Source organism: Neopsephotus bourkii, unplaced genomic scaffold (genome assembly GCF_033783945.1).
Source record: "Neopsephotus bourkii isolate Nb327-2 ecotype Australia unplaced genomic scaffold, CSIRO-AGI_Nbou_v1 NB_107, whole genome shotgun sequence".
NCBI lineage: Eukaryota > Metazoa > Chordata > Aves > Psittaciformes > Psittacidae > Neopsephotus > Neopsephotus bourkii.
The window spans coordinates 416,523-440,779 of NW_026900624.1; the positions used below are offsets into that span (position 1 = coordinate 416,523).

At 38.6% G+C, this 24,257-nt stretch overlaps 1 protein-coding gene across 14 annotated transcripts in view; it reads right to left on the reverse strand.

Annotated features, from left to right (window-relative positions):
- Positions 1–24,257, reverse strand: part of ANKS1B (ankyrin repeat and sterile alpha motif domain containing 1B) — a 425,238-nt gene that overhangs the window by 43,906 nt on the left and 357,075 nt on the right. For 13 of the 14 annotated variants that reach the window (XM_061357113.1, XM_061357101.1, XM_061357080.1 and 10 more), the window contains 2 exons: positions 7,569–7,676; positions 2,238–2,417 (listed from right to left, as the gene is read on the reverse strand). In XM_061357113.1, coding sequence (XP_061213097.1) covers positions 2,238–2,417; positions 7,569–7,676 — 288 coding nt within the window. Of the gene's footprint in view, positions 1–529; positions 1,653–2,237; positions 2,418–7,568; positions 7,677–24,257 lie in introns of those variants that run through there. The other variant, XM_061357118.1, reaches the window with a different exon arrangement.

Consider the following 24,257-nt stretch of genomic DNA (forward strand, 5'->3'; position numbering starts at 1 on the left):
CCATGGAACTGAAGGCTCACGATAACAATCAGTTGGATCTCCTTTATTTTCCAGAAACCTTTCTTTTACCTTTAATTCCGAAGGGCCTTTGGGGGAAAAGATTGAAGGAAATATAGTTCATTTTACCAAAGCACATATTGCAAAAAATAAATTTAAAACTCTATTTTTGGCCTAGAATGGTTGAATAAATCCCTGATTAGCCTCTTAATGGGGTGAGTCCAATTTAGTGAGAATGATCACCAGAGGGAGTCATTGACTTTCCCATTAAAGTCAAAGGGAATTTTATATACATCAGGAGTGTAGAATTTGGGGGCAGAGCTGAGAAAGACTCCAAACAGATTGGAGTTCAGGGACTAACACAAACCACCATTTTCTCGATTTCATCTGAATCAATTTTCCCCTTTGGAGTCCCAAAGGATGACTGCTATATTCCACTGTGAAAGTTAGAGAGAAGGCACTGAAGTAATTCATTCAGTGGGTACACACTCCCACAAAAAAAAAAAAAAAACCCAACAAACAACAAAAACAAAAATCCCAACACTTAATTGATTTTAAAGTGGTTTGGAGTGATGCAAATACTAACTGCTCAGTTTTCTCTTTAGGTATGCAACATATCACAGTCCTTCTAGAAAAGCAATTTTTAAAAGCCCAAAGAAAATCTCCAAGTGCCATATATAAGAGTGTATCATACCTCTTGGGAATATCAGGACTTCCAACATGAAAATAAAAGAGTGAAAAGGAGACAGGAAGAATTCAATGTTAGTGACTAATAGAGGAAGTGAGAATAGGGATTTGTGAACCAAGTGATAAAATGAAATAAGTACATGAAGCAGTCTACTCAGCCATAAGGAAGTGTGCATTTCATGCTCAAACACCTAAATTTCATGACCTTCAAAGAAACCTTTTCATGCTAAGAACTGGGCTTTTCCCTGCTGGACTTGTGTGTTCTTGCCACAAAAGCCCAGCAGACTTCACTTTGAAAACAAGATCATTCACTAGGCAACTTTCCCCTTAGTTTTGTACAATAAGATCATTCAGCAGAAAATTAGGAGATTAAAGAAAGGCATGGAAATAACCCCACCCAACCAAATGCAATTTCACCTCCCCAGAAATATCCTCTGTACAAATGGAATTCAATTTGTTTCTGTGTTCCCAGGTAACAGCAGCACCTTGTTTTGCTTGTTTATCTAATTACTTCTTCTTGTTCATGTAATTAGCTAACAGACTGAAGCCTTTTGTTCATTATAACACAGTTATTTGCATAGTGTTTTCCATTTTGAGGCTGAATTTTTGATATTGATATATTGAGGCTCTCTTTTGGGCTGTGGCAGGCAGAGAACCATTGGGAAGCCTCGCAGGGCAGCATGCAGCAACCTGCTCCTTCCTGGAGTGAGTCGCTCCAGGAACCGCACTGGCTGCCCATCTGCTTCTGACAGCAAATCAAAGCCTTATTTCCAACACGCACTGCAAAGCACAGCTTGGCTTAAGACCTGTCTGTCTTTCATCATATGCACCACCAAAAAACAGCTGAGTTCATCCTTCAGCATTTTCAGCAACAGGCTGTCCAAGCTTAACTTTACTGCCATTTAGAACTGTTCAAGACATCATGCTTGCCAATGTATGCTTGACTTGAAATTAACAGTACTCTTTTTCTGTTGGGGTGAAAAAAATTAGAGATGGAGGTTTTCTTTTGTGAACAGCTTGATTTAGCATCCAGTTGAGTCTAGTGCTGTTGTGATGCCGAACTAAATTGTTGCATTGTTAAATCTTTTTTTAAACACTCAAGATATATCCCCAGATCACAAAGTTTAGCAGAATGCTGACCCTCTCCATTAATAAATGCAGCAATTACTGTCCTCCAAGTCCTCTGAGTTTCTGGCAGTGAACTGATGTCAGCTTATTTTTATCTAGGTTGCTCAGAAATTGAGGAATCTGAACCTTCTTACAGAAACGAGAGGCAGAGTCAGTGCTGGTGGGAGTCTGCATGCTTTGGTGCACTGAAGGCACCTTCATCTCAACCTCCATCTAAACAAACCCAAAACTCTACCTCTCAGAAGAAACTGCATACCAACTTAAACTATTTGAAATATAGAGAACTGAAACAGACAGCTTGGAAAAATTGTTAATCTTTGTAGTTTACAGTTCACCCTTCATATATGACCCACAGCTAGGGTTAGGTTTAGTTGTAAGCAATTGCAGCAAGGCACAGCCTTTTAATGGCATCGTTTTAATCCTACCTGTGCCATCTGCCTCTCCAGCTTTGACCGGGGAATATCATCAAAATAGTTTTCATTTCTTCTTCTCCTTGCATCACCCTGCATGATAATGTGGGGAACGTCCAGGGAGCCACCAGTAGTGAACGTGCTTTGGCTAAGTGATGGAGACAACTGAGGAGGAGTGTGGTTACCACTGGGTTCCTAGGCAGAGAGGAAAAAAAGGCAGTGTAACAGCATACTGGTGACTTCAAACCACACATTTAAAAGTGTATTTATTTGACTGATTCTTACTAAAAAAAATTAAGGAACAATTCCTGAAATAGAGGTTACTATGGATGGACTTCTGAGTTTTGCTACCTAATGTGCAGAGCCCATGTGGAAAAATAATTCACTATTTACATCAACTAGTGGCAAATTTCCTCTCTAAAGCCTCTCTGTGTAATACATTCTCCCTTCTAGGACTGCTAGATAGATAAAACAGTGAGTTACTTTTTTGTCAAGGCCCAAATAAAGCCTTGATTTAGCACTAGCTATTTGTAAGATGAAATACATTCTCACCACTTTTGAGCAGCCACTCTGAGCGGTGAAAGTGATTTGAAAGTGATTTGAACTCTAGCAACATCTCTGGCTGGAAAAAAAAGCGATGTATGAATGTTTACAAAACAGAGACACTTTGCAATTTTTATAGGTATTGCAGAACACTCATTTAACTTGAAGTACTGGGTATCAGAAACAAGCTAAATAATGATTCCTAGAATGCATGAAAGCTGCAGAGTACAAATATTTTACAAGGCTTTTCTTGTAATCTGTGCTGAACTGTGACCTTCTATCAGTCAGTGTGCAAATACCGCAGTGAAATGATACATGAATTCTACCTAATAAAAAGCTAAACATGTCCTCCTGATCATACCTTTTATGAGGCTCTGCCACCACTCTGCTCACAGCCAGCCACGGTATGTATGTTTGGCAACACCTATTTTCATGCACATCACATCACTTGTTCAAACAGCAATTATAAACATTGGTGCCTGGCTCCACTGTTCAACACTGTCTTGGAGACTGCAATCAGCAGGAGCAGAGCTATGGTGAACTGGCCAGCCAGTCTACATGCATGCCACCCCAGTGCGGACTGTAAAACACTGTCATTGCAACTGCACAGGGAAACAGTTTTCTCTCACAGTCACTGAATGATTAAGGTTGGAAAGGACCTTAAGATCATCTAGTTCCAATCCCACTGGGCTCAATTTATCTGACACTAGATTTCTCTGATAGTAAGTTCTTTGGAGGCAGAATGCACCCAGGAGTCTGTTTGCAAAGTGCAGAACTTGTATAAATTACCTGCTGCTGTAATACTGTATTTCAACACCAAACAAGAAGAAAGTACCTGAAGATACTAGAGTACGAAAAGACCTGCTCCAGTGTGCATGGAGGGTATAAAGACCTGCTTTAAAGAAAGAATTGAAGTGGATATTTCATGCATTATTACCTTGGAGCAAACCTAATTGTGAAAAGCATCAAGGTACTATACTCCATGCTGCTAAGAAACAAGATCTGGTGTAAGATACCAGAGAGTTGTGATGTCTTTCAAATGGAAAGGGAAGTTGCAGTTCACTGCATGTGTTCAAGTGATAGTAACATCTGATGTTAATATTTGAAGTGTAGGAGTCTATGTGACATTATTCCTTACAATCACAGTAATGCATCTGAATTTATCATTTGGTTAACTAAAATCAGGGATATATAGTTTAGCAACTTTCAATTAACTGTTGTGGGTGGTTTTTTGTTGTGTTGGGGTTTTGGGGTTTTTTGTTGTTGTTGTTGTTGTTTTGGGTTTTTTTTTTAATTTCTAAATTCTCTAGCTTTTGTGTAATCTGAGACAAGCACTTGACATTTCCCAGGGCAAAAAAAGGAGTGTTTTCCTCTTAGGAATAGTCTTTTTCCCTCCTTCACAAAAATCCACCTACATTTGGCCCAGTTAAAAGCTTCTGAAAAGCTGTCATCCGCACATGCTCAGCAGGTTTGGTGAGGCACAACGTCTAAAACCTGCCCTCCACGGGCCTGACTAGATGGTGCACATGCTTCTGCCCTGAAAATAACCTGAGTACAGAGGCTCCAAATGAGATCTTTTATAATGACTGTTATCTACTGCTCCAACCAGGTAGGTAACCTCTCTCTGCTCTGAATCACGATTCACCCTCTATGAGTAGACTGACAGAGCCACCAATGCATCAAAGTTACAAATGACCGTGCAATGAATGGACATACAGGTTCCAGCTCTCATTGAGCTTTTCATATTTTATCAAACTGCATATAAAGAGGAAATTCACTCAGAGATCTATATTGGAAGATTGCTGGCAAGGCAATACAGACAAGAATTACAAAGTCAAGAAATAAAAGAATTACAGTGCCTCTGCATTATGGAACAGTATGTAATTTTATGATTTTATGCTATTTTCTCATAGTCGTCCTTCACAGCACAGATGGATCCTCAACTGTGCAGCATGTTGTCATATAGTCAGCACTGTGTTATCATTAGTTATTGTGTAGTCAGTATTTTATTCCCACCTCGCTTCATGGCCCCAAGCCCCTTCCTTAAACTCTATTCAAACCCTGCTCTGAAGATAGGATGACTAATATCGTCATTTTCGTGATATTCATACTGCTTTACAAATGTCAATCAATTTATTTTCACCACATCCTCTGACTTCTGGCATTTCTAATTATCACTTTTGTGTGGGGGACTCAAGACACACAGACAAAGGTTAAAGAATATAAGCCACTTTGGATGCCCGATTACAATATCTATTGCTTGGTTTTCCAAGTGCTTGTATTCAAAACTCTGCTTCTATTGACCTAATTTGCAGCACTGTGTGCTCAGCACTTGTATAAATCAGACTCTAGACTCCAGTCAAATATGTAGAATGTTGGTAATGTACAATTAGTGACTGTTTATAAGGCAATTACCTAAATAACTTACTGAGTGTTATCCAGGGGCTTTGTAGCAAAAGCAGGTGTAAATCTGTATTTTCACAGGTACAGCTATTCCTTTAATCATGAATCTCTCTCCCATTCTTCCCTCATTCCACTTCCTCACTCCATGCCCACTTTTTCATCTCCTTAACAAATGGGCAGACCAGGAATGGATGCTTGTGCAGGTGCTACCATGGCCTCAGTACCATCCTACTGTTAATCACCAGATAGTCATATCATGTTTCCACCCTGTCGCAAATGCACAGACACATGCTCTGCAGGATGCCTGACCATATATTTAACTATTAAAACCTGCTTCATTTCCACCTCTCAGTCCTTCTAGTCATGTAAAGCTGGAACTACATAGGTCAGAACTGGAGAGGAGCTTAAGAAATCCTTCCCCAGGCTGCAAGATTGTATAGGTAACCCAAGACCCAGCATTTTCTAACTCTGAGTATATGACTTTGAAATAAAAATAACTTTTCTTTAGTATACAGTTATTGTGGGAATAACATATTTTGTGGATATTTAAGATCTTTGTTGCTTTTCCTCAATATTTGATAATTTTGTCCTCTAAAATATTTTAAAGAGTCAAAAAAGATGAAGTGTCACCAATGCCTTAGGTTGATCTTGGGACCCTAAAAGCAGACATTTTAAACAACAAATGATCTTCTTCTACTGATCTAGAGCAACTGCTCTAGTGAAAGTGGTCCCTGCCCATGGCAGGGGAATTGGACCTAGATGATCTTTAAGATCCCTTTGAATTTGAACCATTCTACGATTTATTATAAATCAATCTTCTATTTGAAGGATCAGTTTATTTAAACCGATTTTCAAGCTAAAAATTATTGCAAACTACAGATAAATACTATCGCTTTGTTTTGTGTGAAATGGCAAAGTAGCAGTTGATGGGAAAGAAAACCTTAATCCAAACCCATGTCCTCCTCTTTAGGATTCTCTGTAAAGACTCCAACACCATGAGGTGATGAATGACATTTAGCGCTTGCCCGCATCAGTAGCTCTAGCAGTGGAGCAGCAGAATACTTTTTATCTTTTTGACTACAGATGGAGGAAATTCGGTTTCCTTTTCACTATTAACTGATAATATACAGTGCCAACCAATAATAGCATAAGCTGTGGAAACTTTCCCACCTGCTGAAGAGGAACTAATTCCCCAGTCCAAAGCACTTACAGTACTGAGCAAAAATGCAACTTCCAAATGATTCCTCTTTCCTGGGAGTGTTTTAACACCTGCCATGCATTAGGAATAATTCACATAATACATAAAATACAAGAAAAACATCCATATTTGTGCAAAGTGCCTGAGAGCAGAATGCTACAGTTTTGCAAGACCTTTTTCAAAACGGCATTAGGAATAGGTTGAATCTGGGGCAGGGGATCTAAAACATCTCTATGTGACATCTCAGAATATGCAGGGTGAAAACAATCTGGTCTCAGAAATTAGAAGTATACGTAAAAAATAAGCCCTCATTCTGTCTTTCTCTATTTCTCTTTATAGCAGGAAATATTACTTGGGCACACGGACACACTGACATTTTGAAATTTAGTCCCAGATGAGATTCCAGTCAGAAATGCCAGCCCCATGAAAATAATCAGATCCGATCAAATGCAAAAGGTGTGACCTAAATTATCAAAATAAAAACTGATGATATGAACTCCCTTGGCGAGAACAAAGGTTCATCAGAACACAACTCAGTAAGGGTAACAGACAGTAAAGAGGCAAAGGCATTGGACAGGAGAAACCCAGTGAATGTGGTGTAACAAGAGAAGATTAAAACTGGTCAAGTGTGGAAGAATCACAGGGATATTGCAACAATGTTTCTAAAAGAGGGAACACAAATGAAAATTAAAACCAACGTGAAACTTGATACATAGAAACATCTTAATGCCATTTGCATCTCAGCAACTTCAAGAAGCTCTGCTTAGAGAAAGCATAAACTGTACATCTGAAAATTAAGTGTAAGCATTTGAAAACGTGAAAGGAAAATGGTATCTCTCCTCCTGCAATATTGATCAGGTGGGCTGGGATGCCTGGGGGCAAGTGCAGATGTGCAGCTTGCACACACCTAGTCCTGAGCTAGTTTCTTAAGCAAAAAAGGTAAGTTGGTACGTCTAAGACACTACTTATTTCATCCTAACGTAGACATCTGAAACAGGTCAGATGAATCACACTGTACAAATGAAAATTTATGTCCACTGGCTATATGTTGTGACTGAGCAGGTGAGCCTACGATGTCTACACCATAAGCTTCAGAGATGAAGTAAGCTGAACTGCACTCAAAGCAGCTGTTGTTTTTATGTGACTTGTGAAATGCTTGCTGACTTTTTGAGAAAAGCAAACAAATTTTCCAGGGGACTCACCCTGAGGGTTATTGACCGAGGTGGTTTCTGAGGAGGATCTTCGTGAAGCCGGTCTCCCAAAGATGCCAGAACACGCTTCCGGTGGCCAATCAAGCTAATTTTTAAGACCTGAAATAATAACAAAAAATACCTTGTTAAAAAGAACACATTACAATCATTAAATGAAGACCTATTCAGAGTGAAGCTATTTTCTTCTTAACCCTTTTAACAAGTTAGTCCACTACACAGGCTAAGCAGACAGAGAGCAGGGCAAGGCAGTCAGCCGAGAAAACGAGAGGCAAGATCAGAGGAAAAACCCTGCAGAATGAAGGGAGAAACCAAAGCAGGTATAGATGTGGAAAACTGGAAAAAAAATAAATCAAAAATTAATAAAGAGGAAAGGAAAATGGAACAGGAAGAGAAGGCAGCAGAGATGGAGCAAAAACAAGGGAGAGGGAGAATGAGACTGGAGAAGGAAATGCAGAGGTGCAGGCAAACAGCGAATGATGAGGATTAAGAGGATTCACAGGATAGATGAGAAAGGGAGTGAGTAACAGCCAGCAAATGCTTAGAGAAGGCAAGAAGGGAGAAAAGGAAACTCACAGTGAATAAATGTTAGCGCTCTTAATTCAATTCACCATGCCTTTCACAGGTAATGTCTGAATGACACACACAGTTTAAATTATCATGTAGAATCATCCTTGCATAAGAAACACAGGATGTACAAACTTCATCCTGGAGGTGTATTACTTTTATCAGATGCAGTGAAAAAGATCTCTGTTGCACGCAAATGTGACTGTCAGTGGATAGATTCAAATACACTGTGCTTGTCCAGACTCCAAGAACACTGAAGAAAAGGTGTACTGAATTTACTGCAACCACTCCTCACTTGTATCTCTCTGTGTCCCTGCCACATACAAAACCACAACCGCTCTCAGGAAAACAGAGCAGAAGCAGCAAGATGGAAAATCAAATATTAATGGAAAACAAAAATAATCATATTTTATTCCTATTGTTTCATGGTTACAATGCCCTAATTGTAGAAGCAAACCTCTGCTCTGCAGAGTCGTGTCCTCATGTAACTCTTCCAGACTGTACATATGGTTTCATACACCAGAGCTGCCTCCAATTCCCACTCAGAAGACAGTACTTCCCACTATATTTAGGACCACCATGTGTCAACACCCTTCAGTAGAGAGGAATTTCTCACTCAACCTAGAAAAAATAATATTCTCCAAAAAACCCTGAAAATGCTCTTTCAGTGAACAATTATTTCAGTTTAAGCAGTACCACTAAGAGCTACCATTCATGAGAACAAACAGAACCTAAACCCCAACAACTCCTCTACGACATCTCTTAGATCCACCATCTCAGGATACAGTGGAGCAACATGCTGTCATTATTATGGTGGGTGAACTCCTGCCCATCCATAGGCATGTGAATTGGTCCACACTTTCTCTGTTGGATGCTTCTTTACTATCTGATATTGTTGAACATAAAGAACATCTTGTCTGCCTGCATCTATTAAGTGATGGGCTATGACATGAAAGAGATTGAGGCCTTCCTTGGAGAGGCAGCTTACTGGGTTGCAGATCCAAGCCGCAGAGTCCCACAAGCCTGCTGTGTGCTTCCTTATTAGTCTAAATGTGGAGAAGCACAAGTGAAGCTGAGACAGCACAGCACACGCAAAAATGCCAGAGGCATGCAGGAGACAGTTATGTATTTAGTTTACATTGAATGTTAAACAGAAGGGTGCACAGTTTGTCTCTGTATTTAACTATATGAAACACAGGAATGAACCGCAGCCGCTTTGAGCGTAACTCAGGTAATGCATTTCAATAAACTTGCTTATTTCTCAGTCCTTCCCAATCATCAAGAACATTTATCCAGACATTTTTAAGTCAAGCTACAGTTCTCACGTTGTTTCGAGCTCCTTGGTGCTCTGACTGCCTTATTAGCTGTATCAAACCACACAAAGCAATTCTCTTTGACTTAACAGAGCTGTTGAACAGGAGAGAAAAGGACAGAAGTATTGAGGGACTTCGCACATTAAAGGTCAGCAGATGGGTCTAAATGGCTATTCTATTTCAAAAACTGTTCTCAGTTTGAAAGCAATACAGTTCTTTAAACACCATAAGCACTGCTAAGCTTATTCGACATTTAGTTTTTCTGTTAAAATAGTGGTCACCCCAAATCTGAAGCGATAGGGATTTAAAGATGCAACCCACGGAAACATATGGTCCTCAGCCAAAAGTCAGCTGTAGCCCATTCCCATCTGCACCGCATACTCTTGTTAACTGAGGACTGCTGTATTCTTCTGGAAATGCACTCCCTGGTAATTTTCTTACTTAGAAAACCTGTTTCACAACTTACAAATATAAAATACTGTTTTCTGAAACACTTCTATATTTTAGTTATCAGAGTTTAAGAAACACCCTGAAACTCTGAAACCTTGTTCTGTGATGGATTACCCTTGACAGTATTTATGCAAAATGTCAAATATCACAAATACAGGTCAACAGAGTGCAATGGTAAAGTTGCCTAAAGCAGTATCTTACAAATATCATAATGCTGTGTATGAGGTAACTATTAGAAGTCTTGCACTTCTTTAGCCCACAGGTTACTTCCCCAGGAATATTTTCTACATACCTGATAACAGTGAACACAGTTAATACTGAACTATAGTGGCAGCCAATACAGTGCACTTATGCTTCGTAGTGAAGTATTTTGTCAAATGGGTTGTGTATACTCAATATATGACAGTGAAATGAGCTTTGCAGTGGTGCTGCAGGAATCAGCTACAACATGTCAAGAAACTATTCAGTGTAGCCTAAGGCCCTCCACAACCTGTGATTCTGTTACCAGGACAAAAAAAAAAGGCATTTACATGACATGCCACTTTCCACACCAACAGTAGCATACCTCCATCACATATATTTGCTTACATTTGGTGCTGTAATACAATTAAAGGAGAATAGGGCAAGTCATTTGTCCAAAGAAATTACACATGTTCACAAGCCTAATAATATTTTTACATCCATATTCTCCAATTATTAGCATACAAAATGAAATTCCACTAGGAAATGTAAGGAACCCACAAATGCAACCGATGTTACACTTTGGATTTAGATTTCTGACTTAGTTGACAGATGTTTTAAAAAACAAACACATGTAGTCCAATAAGTCCCTGATGACTGTGTACGGGCAGATGCTGGAATTAACAAGTTATTCCATCTAAAACTAAGCATTATTTCTGCAACATTCTTCTGCCTAATCTTTTCTTCTGATTGAACAATATGATCCAATACTGTATTTTTATAATTTTTCTACTCCCCCCCTTTAAAATCAGTATTCTAAAGATTACTGAAATTCAAGTTATAAATTCTCTTTATTTTGGGATAACCTGAAAAGTTAACTGTATGGGCACAGGAGAACCATAATAGTGCAAATGGTCTGGGATAAACATGTAGCAACCATCAGACACTGGGAACTAGCCACAAACTAGAGAGTGATCAGAATAGTACTAGGGATTCTCTGGTAGCAGCACCAGACAATTCAGAATTTAAGAAGGAAAAAATAGCAAATACATGCCAACAAGGTGTGATATTCATATTTCTGCAAGCAAAGAGCCCAAAATGCTAGCTAAATTTGATTTTATTAACCATTTTACTGCTGGTCATACAGGAATAAATTCCAGGCTATTTGGGACTGTGGGTGAAGGATACATTGATTAGTCCTACTTTGCTGCTTCAATGACACCCCACAGGGCTTTATCCTAAAGCACAGCACTGCCCAGAACACACAGGAAGTGAGCCCAGACCAACCAGTGGCACCTCAACCCGATCATCAGAGTTGGTGTAACTGAAAATTTGAAAAAGGATTAAATATGCTTGCTACATAAATTCCCAGCATGGACAACTGTTCAAAATGTTTACAAATCCTATCCATAGAACTGCTGTCAGTGATTAACAATTAAAATAAAAAAAAACCCAACCAAGCAAAAAAAGGCAAAAAAATCACCCTATGCCCCAGATACTGACCAAGATTACATACTGTAATAATTGGGATATTTTGAAAGATAAATATGCCTGAGTCAGCTGTGATATTAAATGCCCAGTGGCTTACCAGACACAGCCAAATCTACTCCAAACCATATTAAACATCTGTTGAATTTTTCACATACGGATGCTTTATGCTCTTTCTCATCCTGACTGCAGCTACTGATTCCTTCCAACCCTAAATTATCACAAACCGTTGTCATTTTTATCAGGCCAGGGATTTTCCTACAGAGCCCTGACTTCGCAGCAAAGCACAGGCACAGGAAATCAGGGAGGCCCCAAAGGACCTCAGAGACTTGCTCCAACTGTGCTAGATGCAAGACTTTCCTGGTTTCCACAACTGCAGTGGAACCAATTCTTTCTTATGCCTACAAAAGGTCTTGCAAGAGACTTACAATTTTGTATCATAATGATATGAAATATGCACCACTGTTGCCCTGAATTAATTACCCAACTGGAAAGAGATGTCTGTTGTCTTGATGACAGCATTTCACAAAGACAGATGGCTGCCTATAAGCCCTATTTCTATACATTATCATGAGGAACTGATGTTTGTTTGGTGTGTTCCCCCACACCAGATATATAATTTAGTTCCAGATCTCCAGTTTAATGGTACCAAGACATCAAAGGCAAGAGTATTCTCCAAGTAGGAGTAATTTTTAATCCCAGGTTGCTACACTCTGAGCTGCACTGCTGCACATCACATGCTGTCACAGCAGTGGTGTTACAATGCTGTTCAGCCATTACCACCCCAGGTCAGATTCAGGTGGGTTAGAATTTATTATTTTTTTACAGAAGTTCTTATTTTTTGTCATGTTTTGTTTTCCAAAACAAAAAAGAAACTGTTTTCCAATTTCTCATTAGTTTAAGGATTGGCTGACTGAAAATATCAGGTGCTAGTACTTTTAGCTCCACTAAAGAGGAAAAAAAATGTAATGGTAACTTTGTGCTTGTAATTGATAAGCCTCAATAGTTCAGTGGAGAAATATTAATTTAATTTTTCATTAAGAAAAATCAGGAAAACACAATGAAATAAGACCTGGCCACATTACCTTCTGAGGATGTGTCACAGGCCACGTGCTGAACTGCTATTTAAAAACAATTTTTTAAGAAAAAAAGAAGTTAAATCCATGGCCTTAAAAAAAATAAATTGAAAAAATAAATCACAGTTTAATGATTTAGCAAGTCTCAGATGTAATGACAAATATTACATATGTGCATTTTTATTACACAAGGCTCAATACCCCATAAATCAGAAATCCTAAAAGTCTGTTATACATACAAACTCAAAGATTATTACAATAATGTTTATGTATTCTGAGAGACAAGGCTGAAAACATTACCTATGTGAAAAATAGCAAGCCCTAAGCAGGTCTGTACATAAAGCGAAAACATTCCTTCTGTTTTCACAGGCAGCAAGTGGAGAAAATATTGGGCAGTTTGAAAGGTGGAATACATTTCCAAATTGAGTCCTAGTGGACAGACTTTTTAGACTGTTCCCTCCACTGTTGACAAGCATTTCCACCTGCGTGTTGAGTTAATGACAGATCTAGTCACTGGTTCAGATCCGGTTTGGAAATGTGTGGTCACAGACACCAGGAATATTATTCCTGGCCAACCTTTGTGAGGTCTTCACTGTTAATCATACAGCACTATAAGAGAGCAATAGCAGTGGCAATATGTTATCCCACAGCATTTTGCAGGATTACACACACAGCAGATGAATTTTAATTAAAGTTTCTGGTACTACAAAACATTTCATAATGAGCTAATCATTTATTTATCTGGTTTTAATACACAATTATCAGCAAAGCACATTAATCTGTATACAAGTGTGAAGTACAGCTTGTGTAACAATAGCAGATACAAATCTCCATAGAAAATTTTAACAGCTCTAACACTGATCCTTTTTCTGATCTTGATTAAATTTCATCACGGATTTAATTCCAAGGAAAAGGGAAAAAATAAACAACATTCAAGGCCTTTTAAAGAGTGGGCCATTTGTCTACTAAATAAATAGCTTTGCTTTTTTTTTTTTTCCTAAAGCCTTCTAATACCATCCTATAGTGAATGATTTCATATCAGAAGAAGCAAACAGCCATTCATTGCTTGGAGTAAAAATGCAGATTAATGTAGCTCACAGTTATAACCAATGCAGTCATAAAAAGGTAAGCTCTGTCATATGAGAATAAGATCAGTTAATTATACAGATATTAATATATTAGGATTTGGAATTATTTCTATATCATGTAATTATATAGTCTGATAAAAAATGCAGTAAAAATAATGAAAAACCTAGGGAGGCATTAAATATCTCCTTCTAATACTAGAAAAAGGTCCTTCTATGTGCTTTTTTTTAAATTGTCAACATGTTTTAGATACATAATGACTGCAGAAAAAATACAGAAAGAAAAGCCAAATACGGGACAGGGGAACCTGGACCAAGGATCAGAACAAATGTGATTAAGGGATGTTAGTCTGAACACACTCAGTTTACTAGTGTATTTGCCAGTTACGAGCTGTATGCACAAAGACCTTATTTTTATTGCACTAAAGTATTTTCAGTTTAGTAAAATTATTTTTCTGTATTGTAAAACATTCACATTGAAAGCATGGGCTCCACACTTGAATATCTAGTTCAAGCCAATACTATGCCCAGAAGCTAACTACGGCTTGCATTCAGGCTGTGCTATGGAATGATTGGCACAAGACACCACATATAGCAATCCAAAATACCCTTATCCCCTACAGTGTTAAACATTCCAGAGTTACAAAGTTGATCATGTATTACTATACTACTGCTAGCGTTAATATTTATCCTCTGTTTTAAGGGAAGAACTGTAGAAGTATCATAAAGATAAAAGTGTGAAAAGTGTTTGCAGCCTTTGCTACAAAAGCTATCACTGGCAATGTAAATATTATACTAATATAAACTGATAGCATGATCTAAGGAAATATGATCTAAGGAGAACCCATCCCAATTCACTGACAAAGTACAGGTTAATTGTCCCATAAGTCTTGTGAAAACTGCATGGAAATGCTTCCTTAGAAGAAGATCTGCAGAAGAAAACACCAGGATTTAGTCCAACAGGATGGGTGCTGGGCTGCACGGCAGCAGCAGCTGCAGCAGAGCAACCTCCCAGGGATCTTGCTCCAAGGATCCCATTCACCTTAAAAAGAGACCTGGGAGGAGGAGAGAGAGCAGTTCCCTGTAGGGCCTGTGTAAGGAAGGCCCTCATCTGCTTCCTTACTTGACCACAGAAAAGCGAGTACTGGCATAAGTAAATGGTCAGGAAAGTACAGCAAAGCATGGGGGAAAGAGGAAGGGGTGGAAATCTCCTTTTTAGCAGCTGCTTGTGCTTACAGCACTGCAAACCAAACAGGAGATGCATCCACCAGTGAAACTGCAGCTCCTTTTACACTGGACGCCCAAAAGATGAGGGCATAAGAAAATCTGTGAAGAACCTGAACACCAACATTTAAAGAGAAACTACGGTCTTTGGGCCTATGGTTTTTAGTATTCAGCAGTTACTAGTTTTCTAGTTTGTTTGTCAGGTGTCTACCATTTTCTCCCCAAGGACTGGAGCAAACCTGGCAGAGACAGGGTAGCCATTTAATGAAAGAGGTTTTTCTTCTCACAACTGTTTCTGTCTTACCAGTAATCAGTGTGGATTCACCCTACTTGTCCTGGTTTCAGTTGGGATAGAGTTAATTTTCTTCTAGTAATTTTCTTCTACAAGCTTCTAGTAGCTTGTACAGTGCTGTGTTTTGGCTTTAGTCTGAGAATAATGTTGACAGCACAGGGATGTTTTAGTTGTTGCTAAGTTGAGACTACCCTAAGTCAAGGACTTTTCAGTTTCTCATACTCTGTCAGTGAGGTGCTGCCAAAGAAGCTGGGAGGGAGTATAGCCAACAGCTGACCCGAACTAGCCAAAGGTATATTCCATACCATAGAACATCCTGTCCAGTATATCAGCTAGCGAGATGTTGGCTGGATGCCACCGATCACTCCTCAGGATAGGCTGGGCCAGTCAGTGAGGGGTGAGCACTGTTTTGTGCATCATTTGTGTTTCTTGGGTTTTATTCCTCTCCCTCTTTTCTCTATTATTATTATTACGTTTTGCTTCATTTCAGTTACTGAAAATGTTCTTATCTTAACCCGTGGGTTTTACCTTTTCCCAATTCTCCTCCCCATCCCACTGGGGGAGGGAACGGAGGGAGTGAGCAAGTACCTGTGTGGTACTTAGTTGCCAGCTGGGGCTAGACCATGACACTACTGCAGAGAGGCTACTTAGCCTCAGCCATGCCTTTTTCTTTGACAGCATTTGGCACACTGCATGAAGTAAGACACATTTTGTGATGTGCTAGTATAGGTGCCGTTGACTCTATTCCGGGTACCATGTGTTATGCAGTCCATGGATGTCACCTCTATCAAGACTGTAATTTCATTACTTACAGGGAATTAACACCTACATATATCATGTGATGTAAAGAGGGTCTTCAATTACCACTCTACCTGCTCTGCAGCAACAGCCAGCTGACCAATTCCATTACTTTTCTTTCAGCAAGGACACTCCACAAAAGAATAAACTTTGAATGACTGACAATCTCAGTATAGCACGTGGCATGATATACAACCTTAGCATAAAAATGACAAATAAAATTTCTCCATCGATTTATTTTCCCAGTTGTCTTATACTATCCTGGCTTGCAATCTTTGCTCATGAAACAACTACGCAATTAAACTCATTAAAACAATTACTACAGGTTCTGGAAAAAAAAACACGGCTTGAAATAAATGCCACCAGTCCCTCTCCTCAGGTTTTAGCCCCTCTTCCCCCATCATCAATCTCACCCTTTAACAACAACTGGAAGAAGCTACCGTGTGTGTAAAAGATACCAATTAATCTCAACTGCAGCTATAATAATCTACTGTTTCTTTCAGCTAGTCTTATTGATTAGCGCAACTAAAATAAATTAAGGGCAATTTTGTCTAACCAACATTTGGTTCGGACTGTGAGGATGTCTGTCAGATTCTGAATCCCAAATCTTGTCCACTTTCCAGCTACTCGGTATGGCTTAAAAAACCCTATTAGTTCTTCCTTACATCCTTGCTTCATTCATACCCTTTATGCTATCACAACAGTAGCAATGCTATTACCTTAAAAAAAAGCAATGGTGACCATGGCAGAGCAGAATCATACATCATAGGCAGTGCCGGCATCATGCTGTACTTTGACTCTTAATCTGTGAGGAGGAAGCACTGTGGGTGGGAGAGAACAGGCTCTATAAGCACAGCAGGATGGCTGGATTAACTCTGCCAGGGGCAGCAAGGGGACAGCAAAAGCATTTCTCAAAATATCTTTTTCTTTCACGCCTTGAGGTAAGAGCAGGAAGGAACACCATCAAAAAGTGGGGTTACAAAAAGATACAAATAAAGTGGCAAAAATATTCGTCTGTCAATAGCTCAAGTAGGTTCTTCCCTTGTGGCTCTGAGCAACACAACAAATTTCAATGTAAAAGATTGCTGTCTGCATGATTTGAGAGAAATTGAAACTGCAAGGCCGCTCAGATCATACACATCTTCTTATGCAGATTCCTTCATTAAACATTCAACATTAGTCTGGCTTAAGGAAGAAACATTTTTGTACATAACCAAATTAGAACAAAGCGAGTGGGCAAGCTGTACTGAAGAGCTCTCCAAACAGGCAGCTGATTTTGTACTACAGCTGAAAAAAAGACAAACTGAACTTCATGTTAACAGTGAAAAACAGCAAAGCTTTGGTCATCTCAAACTTGTTGCCCCTGAAGTTGCATTATAAATAAAAAAGCATATAGATGAGTGTATCTTTTTAAATTCCATGGTTTGGGCAGATACATTGTTAATGAAGAACTCTGGCAAAACCCACCAATGAATGGGTTATCATGGGAAAGGCTTTCTTGCTATAAATTCTATTTGAATTTTCTCAGTGAGAAGGGCTGCACAGGGCTCTTTGTACAGTGTAGTGTAGTGTGTTTTCTTCACCCCTACTCTTTCTTTCCTTTTCTTCAGCCTTATCAAAAGTTCCTGAAAAAGGGAAGCTCTTTTTAAAGGGAGTATCAAAAAGAGAATAAACCTGATCTCCACACTCCGGTTTTGCTTTTTGTATTTTTTATCTTAGGCCCATCCAACCCATGCAATAAAGCTGAAAGAAAGAAAGGCAGTGCCAAGGAGTTCATTTCCCATTTTTCCCATCAGTAGTAGTAACACCAGCAGTCCTTGTTTTGCAGAGCGCTACATGAGGGGGCTAGCCACAAAGATGACGTAGCAGAGCCACGAATGCAGGTAACTGCAGGGTAGCAGCCCCACATTGCAAGAAGTCAGAGCCCCAAATCTTGTCTATAATGATTCTCAAACCACTCAATGTTTCAGGAATCTCCCCAATGTCTAGTCATGACTTTTATAGTTTAAATATTGTTATTTAGCAAATATCTTTAATCAAATGATTTTTTTTTTTTAATATTCAACCTGAATTTTCTCTTCTCTAGCATTTCTGTCCTCACGAAGTTATGAACATAATTCACCATTATCTCCTTTCTAACATCCACTTACATGTTGGCAGAAACTTACATTTGCCCTCAGTCTTGTTCCCCCTAGAAGAAACATGCTGGTTACACTACCCATTACTTCTAACATATTACATGAGCAGAAACAATTCCTCTTCTCCTAATCTAAAAAGTAATATAAACATGCAAAACTTTTGCTTAAAAAAAAAAAACAACCCAAAAAAAAAAAACCCAAAGAACAGTTCTCTTTTCTTTTGCAAGTTACTGACCTTAACATACACGCAATTTTGCAAAATTGTTCTACCAAGAATAACTCTTAAATTTGTTTTACCTGATCATAAAGAATTCAACATATAAACCCATTATCCCAGTTGAAACTCAAAGGAAACCACTCCCTGGGACAGAAACCTACAAGCTTTTATAAACACTCCTCTTGTTAGTATGCGCAACATTCATATATCATTGCCCTTTTTTTGTGCTATGCTGTTGATTGATGTTCAGTCTAATACCCAGTACCTCTACTACTTCTGCTCAGATTATTCCCCCAGTACTGCTGTCCAGTAGAATAGTCAGAGCTTGTTATATTCTCTCATGTGATTTGTACTTCTAAAATAAATCTTTCACTTTCTTCAATTAAATCTTATATAACTGATACTGCCCATTTATGCATTACAAAGATCATAATCTCTTTAATCCTATTCTACAAATGTTACTATGAAGTTAAATAATCACCCTTCAGATCAGAACTAATGCCATGAACAACCACATCTGTTTTGGACAACGAGTTTGTAGATCTTTAATTTTACTAGAGCTTCAAATGTTAAACCAGAAAGAGATTATTTTACATGCATATTTATATCTATACCTATTAATACATAGTATTAGTATAATACTATAATGTATAGCCAGCAGTATTATTGTGAAGCCAAGTAAGTTTCTACATTGTCCTGTCACAAACACGCACTGCAGTACAGATCACATTAACTCACTGTAACATAAGAAATCTTGTCATGAACACTTTACAACCAATAACCACACGAACTATGATTAATAATGAATCAGAAGAGTAGATTTACATGAATGGCAAGAGGAAAAAACCCTCTTATTATGGATGATTAGATGATAATGTAACATATTACATATTTGCTATGTTCTCATATGTAACCACTTGAGTTATCTTCATATAACTTAAAATGTATTTCTGTACTAACAAATTAAATAATGTTTTTGGGTTTTAAAATTAATAAGTAAGCCTAAATTTGGTCACTGTTAACTAAGTATAGTTTCAGAAACTACTATTCAAGTACATGTGGGGTTTTTTAGCTCTTCCTGTATTTGTGATCCAGGTCTGAATGAAGAAAAATGTAAGGCTTTTCTCATTTTAAGAGCTCTGACATTTAAGCTTACTTGTTTCTGCTCTAGTATGAACCTCTGAATCATAAAACATTTTCTTTTCATGATTTGTGTTCATAGTTTCTTATCAAACAGCTTTCTCAGAGATACTTAACAGCATAAGTAAACAAAATTTCTGCACAGAATTGAAAGTAAATTACTGTGTTACTTTAGTAGTAGAAATGAAGAATACTTATGGAAAAGGTTAAAATATGCTTTTGAAATGTTATGTTTCTGTATCACATACAATGGGCTTACTCAGCTTCAGGCAATTACTTAATCTTCTGTAAATCATTCTGCGTTTCACCCTGATTTGGTCCAAGATAGGTACAGCTGATCTTTTCTGAATTAACACCTATCACAAGGAATTTACTAAGTACCGATGTTCCCACTGAGCTCCCTGGGACTTGAATGCCCTCCCTGGCAGTGAGCCCAGAGGACAGAACTAGCATGAGAGCAGTGCATCCCCATTTTCCCATCAAAGAGCAGCACGGATGGGCTGGGGAAAATTACCTAGATTCTTCACTCTTGAAGATTTAGAATTATACGTAAAGTTAACAAAACATTTTAAAAGAAAACACTGAAGATACTGGCACTTCAGAGCTGCCCAGGAGATAAGATTATGTATTTCAGTTCTGAAAAGAGAGGGAGCAGAGCATGGTACACCCACTAGCATGCTGGAATTATGAAATGTGTTCTCAGAAAACAGCTCTCTGCTGGCAAAGCCCTCTGGGGATTGACACAGAAGCATCACTTCAAAACTGGCCTGCTGGGAGGCCATGTGATAAAGGAGTCTGAAGCACAGAAGGATGCTTTAATACACTTATTTCCCTGCCACCATCAGGGTGTGCCCTTCCCACTTGGGGCTGCTTTGCAGCCATCCTGCAGTCCAACTGCTGCAAGCCAGTGCTGCTCAGGGTCCTGCTTCATTGCTAGGATGGACACAAGCAGCAACAAACACCTTCAGAGACAGCTCCAACTATATACTATTACAATCTACATTTGTGTTACAGATCAATGTAAACTAAGACCTCATACAGGCCAGGGGTTTCTCTGTGGTCAGGGAGTAAGGGGGAAAGCAAATAAATGACAAAACACTATGTGTAAATCACCAATCAAAAGACAGTGAGAAGCACCACGAGATGCAATTAAGCCCTAACTGTACAAGGAATTGTATCTGTTGAGAACTTAAAACGCAAATGTTAAATTTTATTAATCGACTTCTTAATTGCAGATACAACCAACGCGCATTGGAAAACCAAGGTAAAATGGGAATTTGGAACCCATGAGAGAGAAAAATGAGTGCCAGAAATTTAAAAAGGATGAATAAGACAAGAGAAGAACATGAGAACAAGGAAGATCAGAAAATGGGTCATTATAGTAAAATGAGAAGACATAATAATAATAATAATAGCTAATAAAATGACAAATAGCTAATGGAAGGATTTACATTTTACAACAAAATTAAAAGATAAGTATTCGAAAAATATTAGTAGGTGACATCCACAAGGCATTTGTGGTAAACCAGAGTAGATTACGTTATTCGTCTCTTATGGTTGTTCGGATAACTTTCCTATTTTCTTCTTTACAAACTCAACTTCCTTCTCTCTCATTTGTCAACCTTCTCCCTTCCTCTAACAACTTATCCTCAGTTCAACAGACCCCAAATTCCTTTCCCCATTGTAGCTTTGCTCCAGGTGTCCTGCATTTCTTTACTGCCCCCCACTCAGCTCATTAATTTAATCTGCATTTGCAACCATATTGCAACCTTGTCCAGAAGACTGCTACAGCGGTGACAGGGTGAAACAACAAAGGAACAAGCTAAAACTGCTGAACAAGTAAGATAAAAAGCCCATGGAAAAACTGAAAGGAAGCTGTTGGATTAATAGAATCATAGAATAGTTAGGGTTGGAAAGGACCTTAAGATCATCAAGTTCCAACCCCCCTGCCATGGGCAGGGACACCTTGTCCTAAACCATATCACCCACGGCCTCGTCCAACCTGGCCTTGAACACTGCCAGGGATGGAGCATTCACAACCTCCCTGGGCAACCTATTCCAGTGCCTCACCACCCTCACAGGAAAGAATTTTCTCCTTATATCCAATCTAAACTTCCCCTGTTTAAGTTTGAGCCCATTACCCCTTGTCCTATCACTACAGTCGCTAATGAAGAGTCCCTCCCCAGCATCCCTATAGGCCCTCTTCAGATACTGGAAGGCTGCTATGAGGTCTCCACGCAGCCTTCTCTTCTCCAGGCTGAACAGCCCCAACTTTCTCAGCCAATCTTCAAATTGGAGGTGCTCCAGTCCCCTGATCATTCTCGTGGCCCTCCTCTGGACTTGTTCCAACAGATCCATGTCCTTTTTATGTTGAGGACACCAGAACTGCACACAACACTCCAAGTGAGGTCTCACGAGAGCAGAATAAAGGGGCAGGATCACCTCCTTTGACCTGCTGGTCATGCTCCTTTTGATGCAGCCCAGGATACGGTTGGCTTTCTGGGCTGCAAGCGCACACTGCTGGCTCATGTTCATTTTCTCATCGACCAGCACCCCCATTTAATAATAAAATCAGATTTTATTTCATTTCATGGTATCTGCTTTCCTCCATAAGCAGTGAAATAACCGTGCACAAACATTTTTTAAAGTATGTTCAATGTCTATTATACATGTCATTTATGGTATAACCACCCAAGCTTGCAGAAGAAGACTGCCTCATTCTTCAGCAATCTCTGTCCTTATTTTGCACCTCTAGGATATCGTTGAAATGAAGAGAACAAACACCCACATACATTTCTATTCTTTCATAGTCTGTACAGTGAGTCTTCTGCACAAGTGGTGCTGCTAGGAGCACTGCAACCAGCTTGCTTCATCAGCTGTGACCTAGCACAACTTAGTATACTACTGGGCATAGTATGATGGTTTTATTCTATATTGAGATAAAACATATAGAGAATTTTTTTTATGTTTTATCATGCAAATGTTTTACCAATAGGAAGCATTTTTGAGAATGGCTATTCAATAATGTTTTGAAGAAAGAAGGGATTTTGTGAACATGGGTGCCTGCTATGGATTTCTTAAAAAATGTGCATAGAATTTTTAGCTATTTAAAAATCTCATGACATCTCTTCACTGGATACATTTTCTTACTGTCTAAATTGAAAATTATTGCAGTGTCATGAAGTGAGAAATACTTAGAAAATATCAGAATTTACCTCTTTATTTTACCATTGTATTATTTTGCTAATAATTTTTGTATGCCCCCAGGAACTGGCATATATGTTAAAATCACCTAGGGTCAGTTCTAAGAATTTGCAAGCTTCAGTGGTTTAGAATTTCGTATTTTTAAGAAAACATGGCATGTGTTTGTATCAGCAAGTTTTACCCGTCATTATCCATCTCCCTCCTACACCTTTCTAGTATAAAACCCCCTTCTGCTTGCTGACAGAATACTAATTTGGCTTCATTTAAATGCTAGAGCAGCACAGTCCAGCTATCTCATTTAAAATACGTGTAAAGCTGTGAAACAATTGACAAGCACAATGAAGTGTGTCTACCGTAAGATCTGCATGGAATTACTCTTCAATAGACACTAAAAATCCAAAACCCTATGCTAGCTTTCCCCCCCACCCCATGTATCTCTCAAAATCAGGGTAATATTTACCTAGCAGCTCACCACTTCATATTACCTGTTAAGACTAAAGGCCATGTGATGTATACCTAGAATATATTATATAGGCTTCTATTAGTGCAAGAGCAGTCACTCATTCTTGTAACTTCAACCACAATTTTATTCTGTGCTTGGAATAATAAAATGTACGTTAACAAATCCTGCATCAAATATAAACTGAGGGCAAGAGGAACTTCCGTATATGAATAGTACAGTAACTCTATATTTAGAGTGCTCTATGGACAAGACCTAGTCTGGTATCCCTCAGTGACACCTTCCAGTGACCTGTGTTGACAAATCTTCCAGCCCAACCTCCTTGTAAATGTGTAGTTTTAAGGCATAAAATTGAGAGTATAATGAAACTTGAATTAGTATGATTCATTGAGCTGATTCCAAGTATTTGGTGTGCAAGTACGTGGAAGCATGAATATGGGGTTTAAATAAGAGTCACTAATAAAAAAAAATAAATTGTTTCAGAGGGTAAATATAACTTTTGTTGTGCAGATTGCAAGAAGACAGTAACTGTCATTTGACACATCTACATTTCTAGATATAAACATCTCATTTACAGTTCATTATTTTAAAGAAATGAGAACATGGAAGACCTGATCCTAGTTCTAAACCTGCTTTGTGTAACAAGACTAACACAGGTCTGAATTAAGGAGCTGACCCACATACTGAAAAATAGGATCTAAAATTAAATGGGAAAATGTATATCATTATTTTAACTTAGCTCAAAGTTGCACAGCTCATTCTCTGTGCAGCAAACTGAAAAGTTATCTATACACTGCAGATTATTATGCACTCAGTGAATACAGAACACTCAGAGCATTTTTGCTATGTTAGTGGTATTGAATTTTTCATGCAATTTAAAGTTAGATAAATGGTTAGGAAAATAATTCAATAGATAACACATTTCATTTACTGAAATATTAACAACAAAACCCTCCAAGCAGAATAAAAATGCCTTTTTGTTTTTTTGCTTATTTGTCCTTGCCTTGGACCTATGTACTTGTCCAGGGCAGCAGAACCCATTTCTCAGCTT